The 12,211-nt window shown below is 41.5% G+C and overlaps 1 protein-coding gene and 1 long non-coding RNA gene across 5 annotated transcripts in view; one reads left to right on the forward strand and one right to left on the reverse strand.

The window, feature by feature from the left end:
• ATP10B (ATPase phospholipid transporting 10B (putative)) overlaps nt 1–12,211 on the forward strand; it is a 113,979-nt gene that overhangs the window by 85,002 nt on the left and 16,766 nt on the right. Inside the window, exons 18-19 of the mRNA XM_008692415.1 lie at nt 3,887–4,087; nt 5,567–5,647. Coding sequence (XP_008690637.1) covers nt 3,887–4,087; nt 5,567–5,647 — 282 coding nt within the window. The remainder of the gene's footprint in view (nt 1–3,886; nt 4,088–5,566; nt 5,648–12,211) is intronic.
• Nucleotides 1–12,211, reverse strand: part of LOC103664520 — a 112,674-nt gene that overhangs the window by 801 nt on the left and 99,662 nt on the right. For 3 of the 4 annotated variants that reach the window (XR_569053.2, XR_005834832.1, XR_005834834.1), the window contains 2 exons: nt 3,659–4,060; nt 2,486–2,598 (listed from right to left, as the gene is read on the reverse strand). This is a non-coding gene — a long non-coding RNA (uncharacterized LOC103664520). The remainder of the gene's footprint in view (nt 1–2,485; nt 2,599–3,658; nt 4,061–12,211) is intronic. The other variant, XR_005834833.1, reaches the window with a different exon arrangement.

Consider the following 12,211-nt stretch of genomic DNA (forward strand, 5'->3'; position numbering starts at 1 on the left):
TATGAACCTTAAGGATTAAGAAGTACTATGGGAAAAGAAGATTAAAATTTTACAAATATTTCTTAGGCACATTTCCCTCGAAGAAGGTCAGGGTGCTATGGACATATCACCAGGAGATTCTTGACCTAATCAGTTAGAAAGAAAGTAACATTTAAGCTAGGACCCAAAAGCAGAGAATTATGAATTTGCCGGTTTCCCTGCCAAGAAGGAGAGTCTTGACAACCTGAGTCTTTATTTATAATTTTATATACTGTATCTAATTCTAAAAAGAGATGAAAATGACATAGTAAAAACAGAGGCAATAGAGAAGTTAGAAGGGAAATTTTTGAGTATGGAGCAGAACCACAAAGGAAAGAGGTCAGTTGCACCCGGAACCCGAGATAAGATGCTAAGTATTAAATGTCTGGTTAAAACAAGCAAACCAGTTTTCCAGGAAGAACGCTCTTTTTGCTCTAAATTCAGAGATCAATTTGTCAAGCAAACCTTTAGAAGAAGGTCAGACAAAAACCTTCAAGAAACTGTCTTCTGTGGCATTTTTGTAGGAAATGAAAATTAACCTCCATATGGTACCCTTTTTTCTAACAACGCTTGATAAAGGCAATATTAAATTATAATTCAGTAAGAATGGTTCTATGAAAAAATGAGCCAGAGATATCCAAGCAAGGTTTGTCTTGCTTTGACTAGGGATTAAAGCCCTTCAATACTGCCTGTGTGCGAAGTATAAGGCAAGGAGCTCAGTAAATGCTAGTTTTCTGACACCCAGAGTTCTCCATGCCACCCTTGATTGCTGTCGTGTCCTTGGTACTTAGCACAGCTAGTTACTGTTTGGCATAGCATCACTAGCATTAACATCCCCCATCATCGATAGGGAACCTACCACAAACCAGATGATGTCCTAAGAACTTTACGTATGTATGTAACTATGAGAGCTAAGTGTAATACAGGGGTTAAGAGTACATGTGCTAGAACCAGACTGGGTTCAAATCCCAGCCCCACTCTGCTACTTAACAGCAAGGTGGCCTTGAGTAACTAACTTAAGCTCTGTGTCCTTTCACCTATAAAAGGGGGATACTACCTAACTCACAGGGTTATTATGTGCATAAATGAGTTAATATGTGTGAGGTACAGAGTAAATGCTTCATCAGCCCTGTGGGGGTAGGGACAGTTATTATCTATCTATAGATGTGGTAGCTGAAAGTCAGAGGGTTGCCCAGATCACACAGCTAAGTACATCACAGAATCAGGATTGGACCTAGTTCTACTATACTCCAAATTCCTTAGACTGAATGTCCTCATCACCATGGCATTCAGTGCCTCCCAGATGTCCAAGCACCCTGTTTTCCAGGGGTTGCCAAATTCTTTGTGTGTTGTCTGCTGTCCAAGCATCTCTAGCACCATGTCTCAACATAAACTGTTCAAGAAATATCATGTGATGATATCTTCAGACAGCCTCCAACACCAGCCACGGTCACTGCTCTCTTCCTCCTTTGGCTTAGACTATGGCTGGAGCTTGGGTGAAAACTGGGTCAAGCATCACAGAATCTACCAGATAAGCTTATACAACTTAAAAGCTGCAGTTTGGAGAGGAAAGATTGAGGCTTGGAGTCAGAAAGACCAGATCTACATTGCAAATATCAGAGGATGGCCTACAGCTGGTAAACTTGCTGCCTTGCTCCCTTGGCAACCATGGCAGAAACTACCAATCACAGCATTCTGTGTTCAGTACTTTCGCTACTTACAGCACTTCAGGATGGATCCACCTGGCCTCTCATGGTGTAGGATAAAGGGCTCTCGACATTAGTGCTAGAGACTGAGCTGCAGTCTCAGATCTTGAATTTATTGTAAGAGCATCCACTTCCCACACCATGTTTATGAGAGTGAACTCTGGAGCCAGAACATCTGAGTTTGAACTCCAATTTGTTACTTAATAGCTCTCTACTGCCAGCCCAATGACTTGACCTCTCTCTCAGGCTCAGTTTCCTCAGTTGTAAAATGGGAGTATTTAAGGACTGCCTCATAGGGCTTTTAGGTGGATCTAATGGGTCCGAACAGAGCAGGGCACATAGTATGTGCTTTAGGTGTTTTTGTTGCTATTGTTATTGCTGGTGCTGCTCTCAGTGGCCTCGTCTGCAAGATGGTGTCACTTCCAGCTCTGGCATCCTAGGCTTCTACAACTTCAAGTCACAGTTCCAGCCCCAAGTGACCAAGGGTATTTGGTGTAGTCACTTAGCCCATCTGAGCTGCTCAAGGTACCTATGTGTAAGGGAGATAAGAGTTACTGTCTTTCCCATCTAGCTGGGGAGGGAGAAGCAAGGCAAGGTTCTCAAAGGGGAAAAAAAGAGAGGACAAAGCCTCATACAGCTGCTGAATGCTAGTATGAGGGGACTTCAGTACTTCAAGTTCTTCTTAAACCCACCATGACAAGTGCACAAGTGGTTGTTGATCTCAAGACTCAAAGTCCGCCCACAGTCCATTTCAAACCTACCTGCAGCACAGTAAACAGATTGAGCCCTCTCCTTCTGACAGAAAGATGCAAGGTCCAGGATATTTCAGGGCACCAGGATCTCTTTCAGAGCCAGGAAACTTTCCACTTGTGACCTGAACAGAAAAGACAAAGGATGGAGTTCCTCGGCTAGAAGACTCTCAGTCACATTGTTATTGCATAATCCAATAGGAGATTGAAAATTTTGGGGGTGGTCAAAGAGAAAGAGCTTTGAAAACTCAGATGCTGGTTGTGTGACTTTCTAACTCTGAACTTGGACAAGAGGTAATTGAGTATGTTAAAACCTCAGATTCCTTGTCTGTAGAATAGAGCTAATAACAATATTATCAAGATATAACATTAATATAATATGTACCATTTTTATTAGCAATAATCTTTCAAGATTGTTGGGACAAATTAGGTCTATTGCATATCTAATGTACTATATACTAAAATGGTATGATGTATATCACACACCTGGCACAAATAGAAACCAGTAATAATCATTGGTGTTACTAATATTAACATGTCCATATTATTACAATTCTAGAGACTCTCTTCAAAATAACACTGGCCCAGCAGTTAGTTAGGACATAAACATTCTAGTTTGTACACAAACCTGCTGAATGATTTCTTACAATACCTTTCACCCTTCCGTGCCTCAGGTACAAAGGGCTGAGAAGTTCTAGTCCTGACTCTGGGCAGCATCTTAAGTGACCACCTTGGTCAAGTCACCAAACCATATCACAGTGTGGTAGACCATACTAGTGATCCAGCCCATCTCAGAGTGGGGTGGTTTTGAGTGGGAAACAGCTTTAGAAAGCATAAAGAAACAGGGAAAAGATTTCTTACTCACCCTTCTGAGTTGCATGACCATTAGGAAAATATTTTGAGAACAGCCTCATGAAATTCTCTTCCTGCCCCTGGTCCAGTCTATCATCCCTTTCCCAGAGGCACCCCTTTCTTTTTCCACACTACTAATCATAACAACTACCTTTTGGTATCCTGTGCCATGGTCTAGGTACTACTGCTCCTGTCTGAAAGATGGCAAGGCGATGTTCAGAAAAGTTAAGCAATTTGCTCCAGGTCACTCAGCTAGTAAGTGATAGATCTGGAAATTCCAAATCAGCCCTTTCTGCCTCCACAACCTGTGCTCTTAATGCATAGTATACTTACCTTAGCAAGTTGGTGCGATTCCCTTCAGGTCCAAAAGAACATATTAACAGGAGCAGCAGCAGCTGGTGCTCTAAGGATTATTTATCTCTGATTCTTACACAACTCTGCACGTCACAAAGGAGAAAACAGAAGCTCCAAGTCAGCGTAGGCTTGCCAGAGGTTCCTAAGCAGCAGCTGGTGGCCACTGCCCATGGTCCTTACTCACAAGGCCACGTTCTCTGCCTGCAGTGCTACGTCAACCTGCTCTTCTGGTACCAGTTTTTCTGTGGTTTCTCTGGTTCCACCATGATCGATTATTGGCAGATGATATTCTTCAATCTCTTCTTCACCTCCTTGCCTCCTCTCGTTTTCGGAATCCTCGATAAAGACATCTCTGCAGAAACACTCCTGGCATTGCCTGAGCTGTACAAGAGTGGCCAGAACTCTGAGGTAAGATGGGGAGGCCTCAGCTCCTCCCTCCAGGTGTCAGAGAAAGAGCACTGACCTGCAGTCAGGGGACTTGCACTCTGGTCACCACTCTGCCTTTTACCTCCCATGTGACCCGTAGCTCCACTCCCCATTCCTAGCCTGTTTCTCATTTGCTGTTGAGGGTGATGGACCAGACCAGTGGGTATTTTTCTTTTTAGTTATTTCTTAATTATATCACATGTTAACATGGGGCTGCCCTAGTTACGTGGGGAGGAAACATGCAGAAAGATCTCATTGCCCTCAGCTGGACCCTTTCTCCAGGCCTTTAACAGAACCCCCAAGGGTTGGTTGGGGAACCCCTGGGATTGAAAGCTAGTTTGCTCATCATTGGGTGAGGTATTCACCAATGAAGTCTTCTACCTCATGTTAGGGAAGACAAAGTTTAGAATTCAAGATTATACACAGTCTGGAATTTGCTGGTAGCCCATAGACTAAAGAAGGCCATCCTGACGGTTTCCTAGAAGGCAGAGAGTTGTCACACTGACACCTTGAATGGTTTGGAGAAGTCAGACTGCAGGCACTCCAGGTGGTCAGACTAGCACAGACACAGCCCAGAGACTGGATGGTAGAGACAGACAGGGAACCTGACTGCCTTCAAGGAAGAGTTCTGGGAAAAGAGACATTGACATGAATGAGAATAACTCTGTGCCTGGGAGAAAGGAAAGCCAAGCCAGATGTGGTGTTTGAGAGCTAGTAATATTTTGTGGACAGCCAACAAAGGACCAAGCCCAGCCCTAACCCAAAAACGGAAAGAGAGCAACAGAGCAACCCTAGCACATCAGGCAAGAGAGACGTGGTGATGGCACATGTACACCCATAGCTCTTCTGATTTTTCCCTTCCCATTGATGTGCTATATGTGTAATGTATTCCTTGAGTATCTAACAGTAAGAGAAGTTAATGTAGCAAAAACAAACTGAAAAGTTTCACTTTTCTAGGGAAGGCAGGAACGCTGAACCACAAAATGAGAACACTGGTGTCTGAAGCCATTGATCCCTGTCTCTTGGGAATCTGTGATCCTGGGCTGTGATGGAGAGCTCCCTTTCAGATGTTATGTACAAACCTTAGAATCTCTAAACTTACCAAGTGTGTATTAGCACTAGCAATGTGCTAACGAATGGTAGTTATTAATAACTGAGCACTTACTGGGTACTAAAGCACAATTACATTTAGATTTCTCAAAACCGAAGAAGATAGTTGGTGTTGTTTTTATCCTTTTTGTGGAAGAACCAGTTACCAAAGCAATTTAGTGACTTTTACAAGATCATACAGTTATCACCCAGAGCTGGGACTTGAACTAAGGTCTGTGCTCTTAATTTTTCCATTCTGTTGCCTCTAAGAACACTGTAAATACCATATTGTCTGTCCACGTAGCACAAGAAAGTTGCTTATAAAGAATGGAGGCTTGCTTTGATGGTGGTTGATGTGTTCTTTCCTGGCAGTGCTACAACCCAATGACTTTCTGGATTTCCATAGTGGATGCATTCTACCAGAGCCTTGTCTGTTTCTTCATTCCTTACCTGGTAAGTTGTATAATCCTATTCTAACCATACAAATCACAGAGTGGAATTGGTCTTGAAATCCTAAACTAGTAGGGTCTTTCTGGACATTGCAGCACAGAGACTCGAAATAGGTAAGCGGAGTCTGATTTTTCAAATACTCTGAGTTGGATGTAGTCTGCCTTTACCAAAACATCTCAATTTCTGCCAGCTTTTGAAAAACTGGACGCTATCATTACACTGGGTAATTTTTCCCACATGGCAAAAATCCAGAATTGACTCACAGCCCTGTGTAGGTAGGGTGCATGTTCTCCAATTTGCCATAGTCCCTACCACTCCCTTTTGTCTTATACATAGCCCTCTTCACTCATTTACCATTTTTTACTTGAACACTGAAGGTATTTGAATTTATAACCCTTGATTTATATTTAGATTTGCGATTCCAAGGTCAAGGCAGCATGCACTCAGGCAATAAGTTCTAATAATAAGGGATACTACATTATCTGAAATAAAAGCAAGAGATACCAGCCCCATCTCAATTTGGTTCCCTGTTTAAAGAGTAGGAGTTTAGATAGTCAAGTATAGCTGATTTCTCCTGGATAGGGAACCAGAATGTGGGGCAAGCGCTAAACCATGGCAGCTACCCAGCCTCACATCCTTTTGCAGTTAGCAACAAGATAGGTCAAGGAGGCAGTCCTTTTGTGCTTCATTTGAATTTCCTATTTTACAACACCTTCCTTCTCCAGGACTCTGCTTGCTCATTTTTTGCCCCTACTGTGTTCTCAACAAACCTACCATCAAGGCCCATATGAACTTTTCACCCTTAAGTTCTCATCTTTGCCTGGTCTGCCTTTCCTCACTTTTCAAGAGATTAACTCCTCTTATTATGGTCTCAGCTGATGATCTTCTCTTCTGTACCCCCAAGGTATTTTGTATACCTTGTACCATTTTCTCATTTATCCCCTTAATTTTACCACATTTTCCCTGCCTAGTAGACTATAAACTCCTTGAGTTGGACACAGACATATCTTCAGCAGTTGTCATCGTGCCTGCTGGTTGCCCAATAAATTTTTTGTTCATTCATTCCACAATGTTCTCAAATACCCATCATGGCTTCTGCCACAATTGTGTTTCCAAAGACTTTAGCCCTAAAAGATGGTGGAGGAGTAGGGGACCCTATTTCAACCGGTCCCCTGAATTTAGCTGGATATCTTCCAAACCATTCTTAACACCCAAGAAATCAGCCTAGGATATAAAAATATATATCTGGATCTCTACAAACAGAGTATCTCCAACAGTCTCGAGGTAGGAAGCATGGAGCCATGATTCTGTGAGCAGACATCAGAAGATGAACAGAAGGGGGAGGGAGCTGCCATAAGTTGGTGCTGGGAAGGTGATATAACACTGGATCACAAAAGTGTCCCATGCTGGGGACCAGGCACAGACTCGCAGACTGGTAGCAGCGGAGAAAGGACTTTAGTCCAGCCCCCAACAGGATCCAGGAGCTGCGGGTGCACATGTGAATCATTGGTGGCTCATGGTTTTAGAAGCACGAAGGGCGCCGGCCCTGGGATCCACCTCTGGGAGTTTTGCTGTGGGGCACACAAAGGGGAGGTTGGGGTTTTTAGCAGCCCAGACAAATGGAGACTGTGTGTCCCAGAGAGCTCAGTGGAGAGCAGACTACACTTTCTCTGTTCTGAGACAGAGGTTTGGATGGGGTCACTTCTGCTCTCAGAAGAGATGCAGAAAGCTGCCAGAGAACACTGAGCCCACCCCAGCAGGGCAATTCTGCCCAAGCAGGGTTGCCTAAGTAACAGCATGGCAGGTCCCTCCCCCAGAAGACAGGCTGCAAGAACAAGATGATGACAACCCTAAGGTCCCTATAAAACAGGTGCATCTTGCTTGGGTCACGGTTAATACTTTGGCCTCTGTACATTCCCTCAACCACCCCCCAACAGAGGAGGAAACCCCAGCAAAGAAAAGATTCAGATTGTGACCTCTGCCACAGACCTAATGGATATGGATATAAGCAAGATGTCAGAAATAGACTGCAGCGTAACAATTATGAAGTCAATATCTAGACTTGAGAAAAATATTAGCAACAATATGGAATCTCTAAGGGCATAAATGAGATCTAATCAGGCCGAACTTAAAAATGCTATGAGTGAAATGCAGTCTAAACTGGATACTCTGCCAGGGTAAACAAGGCAGAAGAATGAATTAGTGAGCTAGAAGATAAGATGATAGAAAAGAAGGAAACCAAAGAGGCCTGGGAAAAACAGATTAAAGCCCAAGAGATCAGACTGAGAAAATTAATGATGCCATGAAATGTTCCAATGTCAGAATTATTGGGATCCCTGAGGGGGTGGAGAGAGAGGTTTAGAAGATATACTTGAGCAAATCGTAGCTGAGAACTTCCTTAATCTGGGGAAGAAAACAAGTGTTCCTCCGAAAATCAATGAGAACACACTGATGCCCCAACATACAGTAGTACAATTTGCAAATCTTACATCCAAGGAAACCATCCAGAAAGCATCTAGGGGGAAGAGATTTCTTACATACAAAGGGAGGAAGGTCAGAATAACATCAGACCTGTCCACAGAAACCTGGCAAGCCAGAAAGGGCTGGCAAGACATATTCAGGGTACTAAATGAGAAGAACATGCAGCCAAGGATACTGTATCCAGCAAGGCTGTCATTCAGAATAGATGGAGAGACAAGGAGCTTCCAAGACTGGCAGAAACTGAAAGAATATGTGACCACCAAGCCAGCTCTGCAAGAAATATTAAGTGGGTTCTATAAAAGAAGAAAGACCCCAAGAGTAATATAGACCAGGAATTTACAGAGACAATCTATAGAAACAAGGACTTCATAGGCAACATGATGCCAATAAAATCATATCTTTCAATACTAGCTCTCAACGTGAATGGCCTAAATGTTCCCATGAAATGGCATAGGGTTGCAGATTGGATAAAAATACATGACTACAAGAGACCCATTTTGAACCTAAAGATAGATACATCCAGACTGAAAGTGAGGGGGATGGAGAACCATTTCTCAAGCCAATGGACCTCAAAAGAAAGCTGGGATAGCAATTCTCATAGCAGAAAAAGTAGATTGTAAGCTAAAGTCTGCAATAAGAGATACAGAAGGACACTATATCATTCTTAAAGAGTTTATCCAACAAGAAGATATAACAATTGTAAATATCTAGGCCCTCAACATGGGAGCAGCCAACTACATAAGCCAACCGTCAAGAAACATATTGATAATAATACTTTACTAGAAGACCTCAACACTCCACTCGCAGCAATAGAAAGATCATCTAAGAAGAACATCAACAAAGAAACAAGAACTTTGAATGACACACTGGAGCAGATGGACCTCATAGATATATACACAGAACATTCCACCCTAAAACAACAGAATACTTATTCTTCTTGAACTCACAGGGAACTTTCTCTAGAATAGACCACATACTGGGTCTCAACTGATACCAAAAGACAGATTATTCCCTGTATATTTTCAGACCACATGTTCTAAAACTGGAACTCAATCACAAGAAAACCTTTGAAAGGAATTCAAACACTTGGAAGCTAAGGACCATCCCACTTAAGAATGTTTGGGTCAACCAGGAAATTAAAGAAGAACTGAAACAATTCATGGAAACCAATGAGAATTAAAACACATCAGTCCAAAACCTATGGGATACTGCAAAGGTGGTCCTAAGGGGGGGAATACATAGCCATCCAAGCCTCACAAAAAAAAAAAAAAAACACAGAAAAATCTCAAATACACAAGCCAACCTTACACCTTAAGGAACTGGAGAAAGAACAACAACAAATAAAACCTAAACCAAGCAGGAGAAGAGAAATAATAAAGATTAGAGCAGAGCTCAATGAATTAGAAACCAGAAATAGAGAAGATCAACAAAACTAGAAGGCAGTTCTTTGAAGAATTAATAAGATCAATAAACCACTGGCCAGACTTATCCAAAAGAAAAGAGAAAGGACCCAAATTAATAAAATTATGAATGAAAGGGGCGGGATCATGACTAACACAAAGGAAATAGAAACAATCATTAGAAACTATTATCAACAACTATATGCCAATAAATTAAGCAACCTGGAAGAAATGGATGCCTTCCTAGAAACCTATAAACTATCAAGACTGAAAAAAGAAGAGATTGGCATCCTAAATAGGCCAATATCCAGTAATGAGATTGAAGCAGTGATCAAAAACCTCCCAAAAAACAAGAGTCCAGGGCCTGATGGATTCCCAGGAGAATTCTACCAAGCATTTAAAGAAAAATTAATACCTATTCTCCTGAAACTGTTTCAGAAAATAGAAACCGAAGGAAACCTTCCAAACTCATTTTATGAGGCCAGCATTACCTTGATTCCAAAACCAGGCAAACACCCTATCAAAAAGGAGAATTTCAGACTGATATCCCTGACGAATATGCATGACAAAAATCTCAACAATTTCCTAATAGGATCCAACAGTACATTAAAAGGGTTATCCATCTTGATCAGGTGGGATTCATCCCTGGGATGCAAGGGTGGTTCAACATTCATAAATCAATCTGTGTGATAGAACACATTAATAAAAGAAGAGACAAGAACCATATGATCCTCTCAATTGATGCAGAAAAAGCATTTGACAAAATACAGCATCCTTTCCTGATTAAAACTCTTCAGAGTGTAGGGATCAAGGGAACATTCCTCAATTTCATAAAAACCATCTATGAAAAGCCCACAGTGAATATCATTCTCAATGGGGAAAAGCTGAGAGCCTTTCCCCTAAAATCAGGAACATGACAAGTATGCCCACTGTCACCACTGTTGTTCAACATAGTACTAGAAGTCCTAGCATCAATAGAGAACAAAAAAATAAAAGGTATTCAAATTGGCAAAGAAAATTCAAACTCTCTCTCTTCACAGATGACATGATACCTTATGTGGAAAACCCAAAGGACTCCACCCCCAAATCACTAGAACTCATGCACAGATCAATGCACAGAAATCAGTTGCATTTCTATACACTAACAATGAGACTGAAGAAGGAGAAATTAGGGAATCGCTTCCATTTACAATAGCACCAAAAACCATAAGATACCTTGGAATAAACCTAACCAAAGAGGTAAATGATCTATACTCTAGAACCTACAGAACACTGATGAAAAACATTGAAGAAGACATAAAAAGATGGAAAAACATTCCATGCTCATGGATTGGAAGAATAAACATAGTTAAAACGTCTATGTTACCCAGAGCAATCTATACTTTCAAAGCCATCCTGATCAAAATACCAATGCCATTTTTCAAAGTGCTGGAACAAACAATCCTAAAATTTGTGAGGAACCAGAAAAGACACCAAATCACCAAGGAAATGTTGAAAAAGAAAAACAAAGCTAGGGGCATCCTGTTGCCTGATTTCAAGCTATATTACAAAGCTGTGATCATCAAGACAGCATGGTACTGGCACAAAAACAGACACATAGATCAATGGAACAGAATAGAGAACCCAGATATGGACCCTCAATTCTATGGTCAACTAATCTTTGACAAATCAGGAAAAAATATCCAATGGAAAAAAGACAGTCTCTTCAATAAATGGTGCTGGGAAAATTGGACAGCTATATACAGAAGAATGAAACTTGACCATTCTCTCACACCATATACAAAAATAAGCTCTAATTGGATTAAAGACCTCGATGTGAGACAGGAATCCATTAAAATCCTAGAGAACATAGGCAGTAACCTCTTCGACATCAGCCACAGCAACCTCTTCCATGACACATCTCCAAAGGCAAGGGAAACAAAAACAAAAGTGAACTTTTGGGACTTCATCAAGATAAAAAGCTTCTGCACAGCAAAGGAAACAGTCGACAAAACAAAGAGGCAACCCACGGAATGGGAGAAGATATTTGCAAATGACATTACAGATAAAGGGCTTGTATCCAAGATCTATAAAGAACTTCTCAAACTCAACACCCAAAAAACAAATAAGTCAAAAAATGGGCAGAAGACATGAACAGACATTTCTCCAAAGAAGACATATGAATGGCGAAAAGACACTTGAAAAAATGTTCAACATCATTAGCCATCAGGGAAATTCAAATCAAAACCACATTGAGATACCACCTTACACCAGTTACAATGGCAAAAATTAACAAGGCAGGAAACAACAAATGTTGGAGAGGATATAGAGAAAGGGGAACCCTCTTACACTGTTGGTAGGAATGCAAGTTGCTACAGCCACTTTGGAAAACAGTATGGAGGTTCCTCAAAACATTAACAATAGAGCTACCCTACCACCCAGCATTTGCACTACTGGGTATTTACCCCAAAGATACAGATGTAATGAAAAGAAGGGGCATGTGCACCCCAATGTTCATAGCAGCAATGTCCACAATAACCAAACTGTGGAAGGACCGGAGATGCCCTTCAACAGACAAATGGATGAAGAAGATGTGGTTCATATATACAATGGAATATTACTCGGCCATCAGAAAAGATGAGTACCCACCATTTGCATTGACATGGATGGAACTGAGCATCCATGGATTATGCTACGTTAAATAAGT

The sequence above is a fragment of the Ursus maritimus genome, unplaced genomic scaffold (assembly GCF_017311325.1).
Source record: "Ursus maritimus isolate PB19 unplaced genomic scaffold, ASM1731132v1 scaffold_15, whole genome shotgun sequence".
Lineage (NCBI taxonomy): Eukaryota > Metazoa > Chordata > Mammalia > Carnivora > Ursidae > Ursus > Ursus maritimus.